Below are 18,394 nucleotides of genomic sequence, written 5' to 3'. Positions count from 1 at the left end.
CAATTGACCAATGGTCATGTTACAACAGGCCCAACTCTGACATGAGGTAATGGTCACTTTGGGGAGAAAGGTCGATGTTCCGAAAGTCTTCCTTGCTGGCCAAGTACTTAAGACTCGAGGCCGAGTTCCAAGGAAATTACTGTCAAAGATGAAGCCAGAGAGTGTTCCACTCCACCGACTTGAAGTTGCAAATGCCACTGTCTTCAAGTTGTTCAGTAAACTTTTTCTTTTAATAAACTTTTTAAATTGACTATCCAGAGAATTCTGCCTTTTCTTTAATTGGTTAAAATTCTTATCCGAAGGCAGCACGGTGGCACAGTGGTTAGCACTGCCTCACGGTGCCGAGGTCCCAGGTTCGATCCCGGCTCTGGGTCACTGTCCATGTGGAGTTTGCACATTCTCCCCGTGTTTGCTTGGGTTTCACTCCCACAACCCAAAGATGTGCAGGGTAGGTGGATTGGCCACACTAAATTGCCCTTAATTGGAAAAAATGAATTGGGTACTCTAAATTTAAAAAAACTATTCTTGTCCGAAACAAAGCAAATTTATTAAATGGGAAGTTGGGGATCGCTGAAATAAATTTAGGATCAGAAAACATTAATCTTCAATTTAAAACTTTCAGTTCTGTAGTGCCTTTCATTACCACAACATGTCCCAAAGAGCTTCTGAAGTGTGGTCACTGTTGTCGGAAATGCAGAAGCCAATTTCAACAAAGCAAGATGCCACACACAGCAATGTGGCAATGAGCAGATGATCGGATTTTGGCAATGTTGATTGAGGGATAAATATTTGCCAGGACACCAGGGTTTATGGGCTGGTCTAGCTCAGTGGACTAGACAGCAGGTTTGTAATGCAGAACAAGGCCAGCAGCGTGGGTTCAATTCCCGTACCGACTTACCCGAAAAGGCGGCGGACTCTGGCGACGAGGGGCTTTTCACAATAACATCATACTTGTGACAATAAAAGATTAGGGCCGGTTTAGCTCAGTGGGCTAGACAGCTGGTTTGTAATGTAGAACAAGGCCAGCAGCACGGGTTCAATTCCTGTACCGGCCATTTCTGTATCCATCTTGTCAGCTCACCTCTGATCCTGTGCGACTTCATCTTCTGTAACAGTCTGCCATGAGGGACCTACCTTGTCAAAGCCCTTACTGAGGTCCATGTAGACAACATCCACTGCCCTACCCTCATCAATCATCTTGGTCACTGCCTCGAAAACTCGATCAAGTTCATGAGACACGACCTCCGCTTCACAAAACCATGTTGCCTCTCACTAATATGTCCACTTATTTCCAAGTGGGAGTAAATTGTGTCTCAAAGAATCCCCTCCAATAATTTCCCTACCATTGATGTAAGGCTCACCGGCCTGTAATTACATGGATTATCTTTGCTACCCTTCTGAAACAAAGGAACAACATTGGCTATTCTCCAATCCTCTGGGACCTCCCCTGTAGCCAGTAAAGATTTATCTCACGGCCCCAGCAATTTCCTCCCTTGCCTCTCACAGTATTCTGGGATATATCCCATCAGGCCCTGGGGACGTGTTTACCATCATATTTTTCAAGACCCCCAGTACCTCCTTTTTAATCTTAGCATGCCGCAAACTATTTACACACCCTTCCCCAGACTCATCATCCACCAAGTTGAGTCCGTAATTAAGAAAGCAAATGCAATGTTGTCATTCATCTCAAGAGGCTTGGAATATAAAAGCAGGGATGTACTTCTGAAGCTTTATAAAGCATTAGTTAGGCCCCATTTAGAATACTGTGAGCAATTTTGGGCCCCACACCTCAGGAAGGACATAATGGCACTGGAGCGGGTCCAGCGGAGATTCACACGGATGATCCCAGGAATGGTAGACCTAACATACGATGAACGTCTGAGGATCCTGGGATTATATTCATTGGAGTTTAGGAGGTTGAGGGGAGATCTAATAGAAACTTACAAGATAATGAATGGCTTAGATAGGGTGGATGTAGGGAAGTTGTTTCCATTAGCAGGGGAGACTAGGACCCGGAGGCACAGCCTTCGAATAAAAGGGAGTCACTTTAGAACAGAGATGAGGAGAAATTTCTTCAGCCAGAGAGTGGTGGGTCTGTGGAATTCATTGCCACAGAGGGCGGTGGAGGCCGGGACGTTGAGTGTCTTTAAGACAGAAGTTGATAAATTCTTGATTTCTCGAGGAATTAAGAGCTATGGAGAGCGGGTAAATGGAGTTGAAATCAGCCATGATTGAATGGTGGAGTGGACTCGATGGGCCGAATGGCCTTACTTCCATTCCTATGTCTTATGGTCTTATGGTCTTAAGTTCTTCTCTTTGGTGAGCACTGATGCAAAGTACTCATTTAATAACTTGTACATTTCCTCTGGCTCCACGCAGATTCCCTCCCCTGTCCTGGAGTGGGTCAACCTTCTCCCTGGCTAACCCCTTGATCTTTATATATGTTAATATATGAGCAGCACGGTAGCATAGTGGTTAGCACTATGGCTTCACAGCGCCAGGGTCCCAGGTTCGATTCCGGGCTTGGGACACTGTGCAGAGTCTGCAAGTTCTCTCTGTGTCGACATGGGTTTTCTCTGGATGCTCCGGTTTCCTCCCACAAGTCCCTAAAGACATGCTGTTAGGTAATTTGGACATTCTGAATTCTCCCTCAGGCACCGGAATGTGGCGGCTAGGGACTTTTCACTGTAACTGCATTGCAGTGTGAATATAAACCTACTTGTGACAATAAAGATTATTAAAATTAAGACTTGGAACTTTCCTTAATCCTGCCGGCCAATGACTTTTTGTGACCCCTTTTAGCCCTCCAGACTCCTTTCTTAAGTTTTTTTCTACTTTCCTTGTACGCCACACTTGCTTTGTGTGTTCCCAGCAGTAGAGTGAGGGATTATGCCGGCCTATAGCAAATGTTGTCCCCTTGTTCAAGAAGGGGTTTAGAGACAACCCCGGTAAAAAGAGACCAGTGAGCCTTACTTCTGTTGTGGGCAAAGTCTTGGAAAGGTTTATAAGAGATAGGATGTATAATCATCTGGAAAGGAATAATTTGATTAGAGATAGTCAACACGATTTTGTGAAGGGTAGGCCGTGCCTCACAAACCTTATTGAGTTCTTTGAGAAGGTGACCAAACAGGTGGATGAGGGTAAAGCAGTTGATGTGGTGTATATGGATTTCAGTAAAGCGTTTGATAAGGTTCCCCATGGTAGGCTACTCCAGAAAATACGGAGGCATGGGATTCAGTGTGATTTAGCAGTTTGGATCAGAAATTGGCTAGCTGGAAGAAGACAAAGGGTGGTGGTTGATGGGAAATGTTCAGACTGGAGTCCAGTTACTAGTGGTGTACCACAAGGATCTGTTTTGGGGCCACTGCTGTTTCTCATTTTTATAAATGACCTGGAGGAGGGCGCAGAAGGATGGGTGAGTAAATTTGCAGATGACACTAAAGTCAGTGGAGTTGTGAACAGTGCGGAAGGATGTTAGAAATTACAGAGAGACATAGATAAGCTGCAGCGCTGGGCTGAGAGGTGGCAAATGGAGTTTAATGCAGAAAAGTGAGAGGTGATTCATTTTGGAAGGAATAACAGGAAGACAGGGTACTGGGCTAATGGTAAGATTCTTGGTAGTGTGGATGAGCAGAGAGATCTCGGTGTCCATGTACATAGATCCCTGAAAGTTTCCACCCAGGTTGAGAGGGTTGTTAAGAAGGCGTACGGTGTGTTAGCTTTTATTGGTAGAGGGATTGAGTTTCGGAGCCATGAGGTTATGTTGCAGCTGTACAGAACTCTGGTGCGGCCGCATTTGGAGTATTGCGTAATATTCTGGTCGCCGCATTATAGGAAGGATGTGGAAGCATTGGAATGGGTGCAGAGGAGATTTACCAAAATGTTGCCTGGTATGGAGGGAAGATCTTATAAGGGAAGGCTGAGGGACTTGAAGTTGTTTTCGTTAGAGAGAAGAAGGTTAAGAGGTGACTTTATTGAGGCATACAAAATGATCAGAGGATTAGATAGGGTGGACAGTGAGAGCCTTTTTCCTCAGATGGTGATGTCTAGCACAAGGGGACATAGCTTTAAATTGAGGGGAGATAGATATAGGACAGATGTTAGAGGTAGGTTCTTTACTCAGAGATTAGTAACGGTGTGGAATGCCCTGCCTGCAACAGTAGTGGACTCGCCAACACTAAGGGCATTCAAATGGTCATTGGATAGACATATGGACGATAAGGGAATAGTGTAGATGGGCTTTAGAGTGGTTTCACAGGTCGGCGCAACATCGAGGGCCGAAGGACCTGTACTGCGCTGTAATGTTGTATGTTCTATGAGGTTTGATTGTAATTGAGTATTAGGCTGCTGATGGTCACAGCAGCTCTGAAAATGAAATTAAAATCGCTTATTGTCACAAGTAGGCTTCAAATGAAGTTACGGCGACTAGGGGCTTTTCACAGTAACTTCATTTGAAGCCTACTTGTGACAATAAGGGATTTTCATTTCATTTCATTTTCATTTCTTGGATACCCTGTTTTTATCGAGATGTGTTCTGAATCTACCCCATTTAGCACAGTGATAGTGTCACACGTGACGATGGAGGGTATCCTCAGTGTGAAGATTGGATTTTGTCTCATAAGATCACAAGAATATTGTTTTTTCTATTCTTCCTGCCAAACTGGACAAGTGAAATACATCCCATGGCCTGAGGCCAGGACAAAGTTACACTTTAATGGTTTAATTACAGGGCAATTGCTGTGAATCCCATAAAGGTTCGGTGAGCAAAGGTCTGGAACCGTTAAACTCTCCTGCCATTGAAAATTAACAGTTATACATCAGTTTGAGTGAAGAAAACTGTGAGGTTGTGTGAAGAAAACTGAGATTTCAAACCTTCAGCCTTGTATCTTAAATTAGTTTAACCTTTAACTTGCAGTTTCTGGAAAGAAGCAGTCACTTTCTGTCACACTATCTAACCACCTTTGGTTTGTGAACTTAAAGAATTTAAGTTCTCCAATCAGTTTTCATAGTTCTTTCGTCAGTTTAACACATATTACTTACAAATATGTTTTATTTGAATATGTCATGCTGTATTTTATAATATATTTTGCTCTCTCAACATTTACACACTGACACCTTTATGCACTGATTTTATGCACACTTGTTATAAATTTTATGAGATAACTTTGTAATTTCTGTAGTAGTTTAAGGCTGTGTGTCACTTAGTATCCTTTTCATTAACTGTGTTCCAAGCTTTTGCAGCCACTATGAAAACATAAACCAGCAGTTTATTTTTCAAAACATATTGATAGGTGCCTGTCCCAGTGAGAACTAAAGGATTTCTGTACGTCAACTAAACATTTGGGTAAATGAGCCTTGTGATGAATGGAGGGATTTCAGATATATTGTATTATAAGTATTTGGTGCAGTCAGGGTTAAAGCCTGGGTTAGTGTGTGTATGACTGCTGCAGTGGTGTTTTTAAAGAATCCTGGTTTGAAAGATTTTGGCAGCCAGAGGTGTAATTATGGCATTGTAAAAGGTTTGAGCGAATGGAGTTTTATTTGTATTAAGGGGGTTCCCTGTGGAGTTAATTAAGTTTCATCTTGGTAAGATGATGTAATTAATGGGAGGAGCTACGGTACCAGGCATTTTGCAGAAAAACAGTTGAATTGAGTTTTTGTTTGGAAGGTGAGCTGAAACGAGCTGAGAAGTAGCTTCTGAAGAAATACAGCCAGAGTTTTTGCATGGGTCTGACTGTCAGTAAATTGTGAGCCTGAAGTTCAGTTGCTGCCGTATGAGCCTCCCCCAGATTGTCCTTTCTGAGCTCCAGACAGGTGATGTTAAATGCTCAGATGGGAAACACAAAAATATACAACAGGTTTAAACAAAGCTGATTTATTTGACATTTATCCAGAATATTAAACTTCATTCCAGTTACTGGAATTATTATCAGCAGAAACAAACTGCAACTGTCAGAATGAACATGGTTCAGTCCTGGATGTGATTAACAGCAGCAATAACAGCAGAATCCAATACCTGTAACCACCGTGAATTCACTGGTGTCTCAGTGGGTGAGATGACCAAGTGAATCTCTTGCCACACACAGAGCGGGTGAACAGCCTCTTACTCGTGTGAATGTGTTTGTTTGTCAGCAGATCCGATTGATTTTAAATCTGCTCACAGTCAGAACTTTGAAAAGTGTGGACAAGTGGGTGTGTGTTGAGGTGGGATGACTGAGTGAATCTCTTCCCACACATGGAATAGATGCACAGTCTCTGCCCAGTATGAGTGCGCTGGCGGACACTGAGTCCACATGATCACCTGAACCCACAGTGAGATCCTGAATGGTCAGTGTGAACATGCTGATAGGACATCTGCTCCAGAGAAATTTTAAAACACATTTAAAATAGCTTCCGACAGTATTAACCCGCTGGTGTGTTAACAGGTTGAATGACTCAGTGAATCCCTCCCCACACATGGAGCAAGTCATAGAATCATACAATTTACAGTGCTAAGGAGGCCATTCGGCCAATTGGAGGCACCGGCCCTTGGAAACAGCACCCTACCCAAGCCCACACCTCCATCCTATCCCCGTAACCCACTAACCCCACTTAACCCAGTAACCCCACTTAACCTTTTTGGACACTAAGGCAATTTAGCATGTCCAATCCACCTCTCCCGCACATCTTTGGACTGAATGACCTTTCCCCGGTGTGAACTCACTGGTGCTGCTGCAGGATGGACAATCGGCTGAACCTCTTCCTGCACTGAGAGCAGATGAATAGAGTGGAACCAGAGGACTGCACTGGTGAACCATCAATGAATGTGGGTTTTACAGCTCCTGTCAGTCTCAGCATTTAAACCCTCTCTCTGCAGTATGAACTCACTGCTGTGTGTGTGGGGGCTGGATGGAGGAAGATGGGAGTTCAGGACTCAGACAAGGGGGAAATTAAGAGTCAGTGTGCCGGTGGGCTAGTAGGAGGGAGGGAAGCATCAGAGGCAGCAGATCGGATTGTCACAATTTTAGTTACAAAGAAGCTCCAAGAGCCCCTCACACTTGTTGTTAGTGATGAAGATGGAGGAGACTGGGGAGGGGGAGAGCATTCAAAAGGAACTCATTTGTGTTAGAGACAGTAAAAACATTCACCAAACTGCTCAACACAAAGTTGTTTTTTTAAACTTTTATCCATAACATGTCCTACAACTGTGCTGGGGTCTATTAACCTCAGCAGAAACAGATGCCAATAAAAATGATTTGGTCCTGGATGTGATTAACAGCAAAATCCAATCACTGCAGTCACTGGTGAACCCGCTGGTGTTTCAGCAGGTGAGATGACTGAGTGAATCCCATCCCACATTTGGAGCAAGTGAATGGCCTCTCCCCAGTGTGAACTCGCTGGTGTTTCTGCAGGTTGGATGACTGTGTGAATCTTTTCCCACACTTGGAGCAAGTGAATGGCCTTTCCCCAGTGTGAACTCGCTGATGTCTCAGCAGGGTGGATGAATCAGTAAATCCCTTCCCACAACTGGAGCAGATGAATGGCCTCTCCCCAGTGTGAACACGCTGGTGTTTCAACAAGATGAATGACTGAGTGAATCCTTTCCCACACTCAGAGCAGGTGAACGGTCTCTCCCCGGTGTGACCTCGCTGGTGTTTTCGCAGGGTCTTTGACTGAGTAAATCCCTTCCCACACACAGAGCAGATGAATGGCCTCTCTCCGTTATGAATTCGCTGATGTTTCAGCAGGTCGGATGAATCAGTGAATCCCTTTCCACAATCCGAACAGGTGAATGGCCTCTCCCCTGTGTGAACTTGCTGGTGTTTCAGCAGGATAGACGAGGTAGGGAATCCCTTCCCACACTCGGAGCATGTGAATGGTTTCTCTCCAGTGTGAACCCGTTGGTGTGTCAGCAGGATGGATGAGGTAGTAAATCCTTTCCCACACTCCTGGCAGCTAAACGGTCTCTCCCCAGTGTGAACCCATTGGTGTTTCAATAGGTGGGATGAACAGATGAACCCCTTCCCACACTTGGTGCAGGTGAATGGTCTCTCCCCAGTGTGAACTCGCTGGTGTGTCAGCAAGATGGATGAGGTGGTGAATCCCTTCCCACAGTCGGAGCAGGTGAACGGTCTCTCTCCATTGTGATTGTGTTGATGAGTTTTCAGCTCAGATGGGTATCTGTACATCTTCCCACAGTCCCCACATTTCCATGGTTTCTCCCCAGCATGTTTGCATTTATGTCTCAAGAGGCCAGATGATCGGCTGAATCCTCGTCCACACACAGAACACGTGGACGGTTTCTCTCCATTGCTTTCTCCTTCCATGTTCAAGATTAAATGATATTCAGATTACAATAATTTAGGCAATCGCGTCAGATCCTGATGTGATGTTTGGTTTGAGTTTCCTGCCTTCATCTCCTGCTTTTCCAACATCCTGTGAACACAATGTCGAAGGTTAAAAATTCAACAGAGACAAAAAAAATTTTGGTTTGAGTTAGCGGTGTTACACCCTATAAAAGGAGTTCCAAAATCCATTGCTGTCAGTCCAGGATAGCAATTCAGAACATTTATATATATATTTCATAGAAACCCTACAGTGCAGGAGGCCATTCAGCCCAGAGTCTGTATTGACCCTCCGAAAGAACACCCGACAGGACCCACTCCCTCACGCTATTCCCATAACACCACTGGACCTTCAGACATGAAAGGGCAACTGAGGGATGCCAATCCACCGAACCTGCACACCTTTGGACTGTGGGACTAAACCAGAGCACCAGGAGGCAAGCCTGACACACAGACAATGGGAGAAGGTGCAAACTCCCCGCAGTCACCCAAAGTCGGAATCAAACCCGTGTTCCCAGTGTTGTGAGACTGCGGTGCTAACCACTGTGCCACCGCACAGGGTCAGTGATGACCCTGCACATGTCCTGCCCCCCGAGGAAGATGACTGTCATTAACCCAAGTCCATCAATTTTTCCTTTGTTATTTTATGGGATGTGGGTTTCATTGGATTTGTTTCTGACCCCTTATTGTCCTTGTCAGAGGGCTGTTGAGAGTCTGAATCTCATGTAGGCCAGACTAGGGAAGGACAGCAGGTTCCCATTAGTTTACAATTGATGATAGCTGTAATGGTCATTCCTACTGAAAGTGGATTTATGTTCCAGATTCCTCCCCCTTTATTAATTTAATTTAAACTTCCCCAACTCCAGGGTGGGATTTGAGCCCCTGTCCCCAGGCCATTGGCCTGGGACTCTGATCCACTGGAATTACCCCCATCTCCCCAGTTATAGAGGTTCTGCAATTACCACCGGGGTCGGTGCAAATTGGGGACGGGGAGCTTCTTGTTCTGGGTTCGAGGCCTCCTCCACTGGGTGTTTCTGAAGCCTGTGCATCCACTCCGCCGCGTCCCTGCAGCTCCAGCACCCAAACTGCGCATGATCAGGCTGAACACGCACAGCGCATGCTCTATTCACCAACATCCGCTGCGCATGTGCACACATCTGCTATTGATGATAGGGCATATTCTCTTTCGCCAGGAATGCTGGGTACCACCCCCGCCATTGAAAGGTGATATTGTTTGACGAAAATTGTATTTCATGTCTGATTATGATCGCAGCTATAGGGTTAACATGTAAAATGATTAAACTAATTGATGCATCAACCAATTTCCCAGGAAGCATAGTCCTGTCCTCAGTGTAATTAACTGCAGAATAAACCCCAATAGTTCGATATGTACTCACTGGCGCCTCAGCAGGTGGGGTGAACAAGTGAATTTCCCCCATACACCGAATATTTAAACTCTGTCTTGCCAATAAGAATTCAGCAATTGTGGATCAGAGCCTTTCGAACCTTTAAAGCTGGAGTGTTAATGAGTAGGGAAACCGAGTAAATCCCTCTCATACACATTATGTATCTGAGTGGTCTCTCTCCAGTGTGACTGTGTGGCCAAGTCAGTAAATGACTTGACCGAGTGAACTCTTTTCCACTTTCAACTGGTGAACAATCTTTTTACAGTGAGATTTACACATGAGTTTCCAGCCCAGAGAGGGATTTCAAATCCCAAAATACACTTTCCAGATGACGCGGGACATACTTGTACTTCTTGCAATTTAGTTATGTTCACTTGCTGCTCACTATGTGATCTCCACACAGTTTAGGACAGTGGAATTACGGCCAGGATAAGAACAGACATGATTGAATGGCGGAGCAGATTCGATTGGCCAAATGGCCTAATTCTGCTCCTATATCTTATGAACTTATCGACACAACCAGACCTCACTTCCCTTGGAACAACATGAAGTGTCTACTGCTTTCCAGATCCCTTCCTTTCAACTCACTTTTCAATTCGACTGCTTTGCATTATTCTGAAACTAAATTCAGATTTTGTGACTGCTTTGTGGAACATCACCATTCAGTCCATGAATGTGATTCTGAGCATTCATTTGAATTCTCTGCTCCACTCCTAGTCTGACCTCTGTACCCTGGATGTCCTGCACTGTTCCAATGAAGCTGAATGGTAGGTCAGAGAACTCATCTGTTGATCAGGCACATTCATTTCAACAATTTCCGATCGTGACCATCATTCAATCTTTCAGATATTAGATGTTGATAGTGGTTCGTCTGGTATAATTTTAAATTCGGACCTGTCTTTTGGTTCTTTTCTTGGTCTATTAGTTTTTTTACTTCTCTCATTATTACAATATTGCCCGGTACCATCATCCTCTTTGTCATTTAATCACTCCATTTATCAATCCCATCATAAGATCATTTGTTCTTTCCTCCCCAGCCCCTCTCTTTTTCCTGACTCTCTGCTGGCACTGTTTAAATCTAAGTATTTTTTCCTTCTTTCTGTCTGTTAATCTAAGTTAGCAATTATATGGAATGGTGAAATGTATCTGCTGCTTTTAATGTCTACCCCATTCTGTCTCTCTTTGTTTCTATATTTGGCTCAGTCTCCTTCACTCTTACATTCTCCCTATCTGTGTCTCTAGCGCTTTTCCCCTTTCTGCTCTTTCTTCTCTCTATTCGCTCAATGCCAGTGAGGAGCTAAGTTTCACTGGATTGATTCCTGAGATCAGGCAGTTGTCCTTGGAGGAGAGGTTCTGTGGGATGAGTCTGTTCTCTCTGGAGTTGAGAATAATGCAAAGCAGTCGAATTGAAAAGTGAGTTGAAAGGAAGGGATCTGGAAAGCAGCAGACACTTCATGTTGTTCCAAGGGAAGTGTTTTTTTTTTTTAAAAATTTTTAAATTCTCCTCCATTTTCACATTTTCTCCCACATTTACATCCATCAACAATAAACAATAATGGACTTCCGGGTGCGGCGATGACCAGCTGAGGCGCACGTTTCGGCAGCTCCTGGTGAAACGGACTGTTGGGCTCTTGATAGGAGCCCAACGGCAATTTTGACGGCTAAAAACACTGTGCGCTAAACCAGAAGGGAATCCCCCCTGGATACGGATGGAAAAAGGAGGAGAAAGTGGCCGGATTGCAGTGGATCCTTTAGAAGAGCGGCAAGGAAGGCAAGCAAAAACCAAGATGGCGTCGGAAGGTGGCAGTTTAACATGGGGCCCTGAACAACAAGAGTTCTTGAAATGCTGTGTGGAAGAGCTCAAAAAGGAAATGAAGAAAGAGCTGTTTGCCCCGATACTACAGGCGATCGAAGGGCTAAAGGAGGAACAAAAGACCCAGGAGTGGGAGCTTCGGGTCGTGAAGGCAAAGGCAGCCGAGAATGAGGACGACATACAGGGCCTGGTGGTGAAGACGGAGACGCATGAGGCACATCAGAAACGATGTGTGGAAAGGTTGGAGGCACTGGAGAACAACGCAAGGAGGAACAACCTGAGGATTCTTGGTCTTCCTGAAGGTGTGGAGGGAGCGGACGTCGGGGCATATCTGAGCACGATGCTGCACTCGTTAATGGGAGCGGAGGCCCCGGCGGGTCCGTTGGAGGTGGAGGGAGCATACCGAGTGATGGCGTGAGGACCGAGAGCAGGAGAAATTCCCAGAGCCATAGTAGTGAGATTCCTCCGTTTTAAGGATAGAGAAATGGTCCTTAGGTGGGCAAAGAAAACTCGGAGCAGTAAATGGGAGAACGCGGTGATCCGCGTTTATCAAGACTGGAGTGCAGAGGTGGCGAGAAGGAGGGTGAGCTTTAATCGGGCCAAAGCGGTGCTTCATAAAAAGAAGATAAAATTTGGAATGCTGCAACCGGCAAGACTGTGGGTCACATATCGAGGGAGGCACCACTACTTTGAGACGGCGGATGAAGCGTGGACTTTTATTGTGGAAGAAAAACTGGAATGAGCGGGTTATTAAAAAGAACGTTTGAACAGCGTGGTGGGGCGAATGTGGGGGGCAAAGAGGGGGGCTAAAAAGGGGGGAAAGAGGAGTTTTATGTACTAATCCTGCGATGTGGTAACTTTTCTCTCTCCCACAGGTGGTGATGGGGGGGAGGAGGGGAGGTGGAGGAGATGGGGTGTTGGCCATTGGGGGCGGGGCCAAGGGAGAAGCGTGGGCTTGGTTCCCGCGCTATGATAATAGAGAAGCAGGAAGGAGGGGGCGTCGCACGGTGCGAGCCGAGGTCACGGGGGGAAGCCGAGGTCGGCCAGAGTTTGCTGACTTCTGGGAGCAACATGGGGGGAGTAATTACGCTAGCGGGGGATCTAGCGGGGGGGGGGTGGGAGGGGGGAATTACTGGGTTGCTGCTGCTGGGGAGAGGGGGGAGCTGGTATGGGAGGTGATGGGCGGGGGGGGCACCGCCTGGGGGAGATACAGCTGCGTGGGAACCGGGTGAGGAGCTGGAAAAAGGTGATGGCTAATCGACAAGTGGGGGTAGGAAGCCCCCCAACCCGGCTGATCACGTGGAACGTGAGAGGGCTGAACGGGCCGATAAAGAGGGCACGGGTACTCGCACACCTTAAGAAACTTAAGGCAGATGTGGTTATGTTACAGGAAACACACCTGAAACTGATAGACCAGGTTAGGCTACGCAAAGGATGGGTGGGGCAGGTGTTCCATTCGGGGCGAGATGCGAAAAACAGGGGGGTGGCTATATTAGTGGGGAAGCGGGTAATGTTCGAGGCAACGACTATAGTGGCGGATAACGGGGGCAGATACGTGATGGTGAGTGGCAAACTACAGGGGGAGACGGTGGTTTTGGTAAACGTATATGCCCCGAACTGGGATGATGCCAATTTTATGAGGCGGATGCTAGGACGCATTCTGGACCTAGAGATGGGAAAGTTGATAATGGGGGGAGATTTTAATACGGTGTTGGAACCAGGGCTGGATAGGTCGAAGTCCAGGACTGGAAGGAGGCCGGCAGCAGCCAAGGTACTTAAAGATTTTATGGAGCAGATGGGAGGTGTAGACCCGTGGAGATTTAGCAGACCTAGGAGTAAGGAGTTCTCGTTTTTCTCCTATGTCCATAAAGTCTACTCGCGAATAGACTTTTTGTGCTGGGAAGGGCGTTGATCCCGAAGGTGAGGGGAACGGAGTATACGGCTATAGCCATTTCGGATCACGCTCCACACTGGGTAGACTTGGAGATAGGGGAGGAAACAGGAGGGCGCCCACCCTGGAGAATGGACATGGGACTAATGGCAGATGAGGGGGTGTGCCTAAGGGTGAGGGGGTGCATTGAAAAGTACTTGGAACTCAATGATAATGGGGAGGTCCAGGTGGGAGTGGTCTGGGAGGCGTTGAAGGCGGTGGTTAGAGGGGAGCTGATATCAATAAGGGCACATAAAGGGAAGCAGGAGTGTAAGGAACGGGAGCGGTTGCTGCAAGAACTTTTGAGGGTGGACAGACAATATGCGGAAGCACCGGAGGAGGGACTGTACAGGGAAAGGCAAAGGCTACATGTAGAATTTGACTTGCTGACTACGGGCACTGCAGAGGCACAATGGAGGAAGGCACAGGGTGTACAGTACAAATATGGGGAGAAGGCGAGCAGGTTGCTGGCACACCAATTGAGGAAAAGGGGAGCAGCGAGGGAAATAGGGGGAGTGAGGGATGAGGAAGGAGAGATGGAGCGGGGAGCGGAGAGAGTGAATGGAGTGTTCAAGACATTTTATAAAAAATTATATGAAGCTCAACCCCCGGATGGGAGGGAGAGAATGATGGGCTTCTTGGATCGGCTGGAATTTCACAAGGTGGAAGAGCAGGAAAGGGTGGGACTGGGAGCACAGATCGAGGTAGAAGAAGTGGTGAAAGGAATTAGGAGCATGCAGGCGGGAAAGGCCCCGGGACTGGATGGATTCCCAGTCGAATTCTATAGAAAATATGTGGACTTGCTTGCCCCGGTATTGACGAGGTCCTTTAATGAGGCAAAGGAAAGGGGACAACTGCCCCCGGCTATGTCTGAAGCAACGATATCGCTTCTCTTAAAGAAGGAAAAGGACCCGCTACAATGCGGGTCCTATAGACCTATTTCCCTCCTAAATGTAGATGCCAAGATCCTGGCCAAGGTAATGGCAATGAGTCCCGGGGGTGGTCCACGAGGACCAAACTGGGTTTGTGAAGGGGAGACAGCTGAACACGAATATACGGAGGCTGTTAGGGGTAATGATGATGGCCCCACCAGAGGGGGAAACGGAGATAGTAGTGGCGATGGATGCCGAGAAAGCATTTGATAGAGTGGAGTGGGATTATTTGTGGGAGGTGTTGAGGAGATTTGGTTTTGGAGAGGGGTATATTAGATGGGTGCAGCTGTTGTATAGGGCCCCAATGGCGAGCGTGGTCACGAATGGACGGGGATCTGCATATTTTCGGCTCCATAGAGGGACAAGGCAGGGATGCCCTCTGTCCCCATTATTGTTTGCACTGGCGATTGAGCCCCTGGCAATAGCGTTGAGGGATTCCAAGAAGTGGAGGGGAGTACTTAGAGGAGGAGAAGAACACCGGGTATCTTTGTATGCGGACGATTTGCTACTATACGTGGCAGACCCGGCGGAGGGGATGCCAGAAATAATGCGGATACTTGGGGAGTTTGGGGATTTTTCAGGGTATAAATTGAACATGGGGAAAAGTGAGTTGTTTGTGGTGCATCCAGGGGAGCAGAGTAGAGAAATAGAGGACCTACCGTTGAGGAAGGTAACAAGGGACTTTCGTTACCTGGGGATCCAGATAGCCAAGAATTGGGGCACATTGCATAGATTAAATTTAACGCGGTTGGTGGAACAAATGAAGGAGGATTTCAAGAGATGGGATATGGTATCCCTGTCACTGGCAGGGAGGGTGCAGGCGGTTAAGATGGTGGTCCTCCCGAGATTCCTCTTTGTGTTTCAGTGCCTCCCGGTGGTGATCACAAAGGCTTTTTTTAAAAGGATTGAAAAGAGCATCATGGGTTTTGTGTGGGCCGGGAAGACCCCGAGAGTGAGGAAGGGATTCTTACAGCGTAGCAGGGATAGGGGGGGCTGGCACTACCGAGCCTCAGTGAGTATTATTGGGCCGCTAATATTTCAATGGTGAGTAAGTGGATGGGAGAGGAGGAGGGAGCGGCGTGGAAGAGATTAGAGAGGGCGTCCTGTAGGGGGACTAGCCTACAGGCTATGGTGACAGCCCCATTGCCGTTCTCACCGAGGAACTACACCACAAGCCCGGTGGTGGTGGCTACACTGAAGATTTGGGGACAGTGGAGACGGCATAGGGGAAAGACTGGAGCCTTGGGGGGGGTCCCCGATAAGAAACAACCATAGGTTTGCCCCGGGGGGAATGGATGGGGGATATGGAATGTGGCAAAGAGCAGGAATAACGCAACTGAAAGATCGGTTTGTGGATGGGAAGTTTGCGAGTCTGGGAGCGCTGACCGAGAAATATGGGTTGCCCCAAGGGAATGCATTCAGGTATATGCAACTGAGGGCTTTTGTGAGGCAACAGGTGAGGGAATTCCCGCAGCTCCCGACACAAGAGGTGCAGGACAGAGTGATCTCAAAGACATGGGTGGGGGATGGTAAGGTGTCAGATATATATAGGGAAATGAGGGACGAAGGGGAGACTATGGTAGATGAACTAAAAGGGAAATGGGAAGAAGAGCTGGGGGAGGAGATCGAGGAGGGGCTGTGGGCAGATGCCCTGAGCAGGGTAAACTCGTCGTCCTCGTGTGCCAGGCTAAGCCTGATTCAGTTTAAGGTATTACACAGGGCGCATATGACTGGAGCACGGCTCAGTGAATTTTTTGGGGTGGAGGATAGGTGTGCGAGGTGCTCGAGAAGCCCAGCGAATCATACCCATATGTTTTGGTCATGCCCGACACTACAGGGGTTTTGGATGGGGGTGACAAAGGTGCTTTCAAAAGTAGTAGGGGTCCGGGTCGAACCAAGCTGGGGGTTGGCTATATTTGGGGTTGCACAAGAGCCGGGAGTGCAGGAGGTGAGAGAGGCCGATGTTTTGGCCTTTGCGTCCCTAGTAGCCCGGCGCAGGATATTGCTAATCTGGAAAGAAGCCAAGCACCCGGGGGTGGAGACCTGGATAAATGACATGGCGGGGTTTATAAAGCTAGAGCGGATTAAGTTCGTCCTAAGGGGGTCGGCTCAAGGGTTCACCAGGTGGTGGCAACCGTTCGTCGAATACCTCGCAGAAAGATAGATGGAATGGAAAAAAGAAGGCAGCAGCAGCAGCCCAGGATCGGGCGGGGGGGGGGGGGGGGGGGGAAGAGGGGGGAGGAACCAGAAGGACTCTCAGGGTTGTTAATATATACTGTATAATATGTATAGGTCGTTGCTACAGATAATTATATATTGGACTGTTAAATTATATTTTTGGAGAGTGTTACTTGTGATAAGGCAGTTGCCAATTTGGGTTAGTTTTCATTTTTGTTATTTATTATTGATTCATTCATTTTTTGTTTATAAAATAGGTCATTGTTATTTGTGTTGTTATAATATTGTGTAAAGGATGCACAATGTACTGTGTTGGTTGACCAAAAATTTTCAATAAAATATTTACAAAAAAAAACAATAAACAATAATCAGCAAGATATGTCAGTCCCCATAATAACAACAACGATCCCATCTACCCACCAACCCCCAAAACTCAACCCGCATGTTTACATAAACAAATGGCAAAAATAAATCAGGGATTACCTGTAGCCACCCTTAATCTTACACTGCTCCCCCCCCCTCCCCCCCCCCCTCCCACCCCAGGTCTCCAGCTCCTCCCGTCCACTGCCTCTTGTAAAACTCCTCCCCCTACCCTCGGTTTCTTCCCCCCCAACTTTCCACCCCGACTAGACCACTCGGACCCTGTTCTGCCAGGCTCCGATGGCCGCAGCCCCTCCCCCCACCTCACTCCCGTTCACTGGCCGGCACAAACCGGCCAGTGTGGAGGCCCCCGCCCGGGTCCCTTTCCCACTTGCCCGGCCCCAGGAAAGCCCAAAGATCCCCTTTTAGCACACAAACCCCGCCTATCCACCTACACCCCAAAGAACTCTCATTTTGAGTGAAAGTCCCGTCCCTTCCCTTGTCCAAATATATACCACCTTGGCTCCTTTAATCTCTACACCCGCGTGCAGTGATACAAAAAAGAAGAAAATACAGTCATGAGGTTACATCGGCACATGGCCATCCCTCAATTTGTCAGTTCTGCCACAGTCCTTCTGCTTTCGCAAACTCCTCCGCTGCTTCCGCCGTTCCAAAATAAAAGTCCCTGAGCTTGTAAGTCACCCTCAGCTTCGCTGGATATACAATGCCGCACCGCACCTTGCTAATGTACAGTCCCTGTTCACCCGGTTGAAGACAGCCCGCCTCCTTGCCAGCTCCACCGTAAAGTCCTGGTATACACGTATACCAGCTCCAGCCCACTGCACCACCCGCTTCTGCTTGGCCCAGCTCAGGACCTTCTCCTTCACCCTTTACCTACGGAAGCACAGAGTCACTGCCCTTGGCGGCTCACTCGCCTTTGGTACAGGCCTCCACGACCGATGAGCCTGATCCAGTTCATATCGGGAGGGGTCCTCCCCCTCCCGCAGTAGTTTGCCAGCATCGCGGCAAAATACTCAGTCGGCTTCGGTCCTTCAACTCCTTCGGGCAGCCCCACAATCCTCAAGTTCTGTCACCTGGATCTATTTTCCAGGTCTTCCATTTTTCCTCGCAGATCCTTGTTAGTATCCATCACCTTCCACATCTCTTTCCCCATCGAGGCAAGTTGATCACCGTGCTGCAAAAACGTCTCCTTCACTTCCTTCAGCACCTCCCCTTGCTCTCGCACCTCCGCCACTGCGCTCGCCACCTCCATCCTCACCGGGGAAACCGCCTCCTCCACCAGCACACACAAGACCTCCCTCATCTCCTTCCTCACCGTCTCCATGCATTTCGCAATCTGCGCCAACTGCTTTTCAAATTCCGCAGCCATCACCTTGGTTATTTCTTCAGCCATAAGCAGTGCGGCCTTCCCTGGTGCTCCAGCCTCCATT

The 18,394-nt window shown here is 47.6% G+C and overlaps 1 protein-coding gene across 1 annotated transcript in view; it reads right to left on the bottom strand.

The window, feature by feature from the left end:
• Positions 1-5,859: 5,859 nt before the first annotated feature.
• LOC140421576 (uncharacterized) overlaps positions 5,860-18,394 on the bottom strand; it is a 37,070-nt gene continuing 24,535 nt past the window's right edge. The window contains exon 3 of the mRNA XM_072506371.1: positions 5,860-8,168. Coding sequence (XP_072362472.1) covers positions 7,278-8,168 — 891 coding nt within the window. The 3' untranslated portion in view covers positions 5,860-7,277. The remainder of the gene's footprint in view (positions 8,169-18,394) is intronic.

This window comes from Scyliorhinus torazame, chromosome 5 (assembly GCF_047496885.1).
Source record: "Scyliorhinus torazame isolate Kashiwa2021f chromosome 5, sScyTor2.1, whole genome shotgun sequence".
Taxonomy (NCBI): Eukaryota; Metazoa; Chordata; class Chondrichthyes; order Carcharhiniformes; family Scyliorhinidae; genus Scyliorhinus; species Scyliorhinus torazame.
Note: the sequence above shows the minus strand (reverse complement) of the source record. Positions and strands in the feature narration are given on the sequence as shown.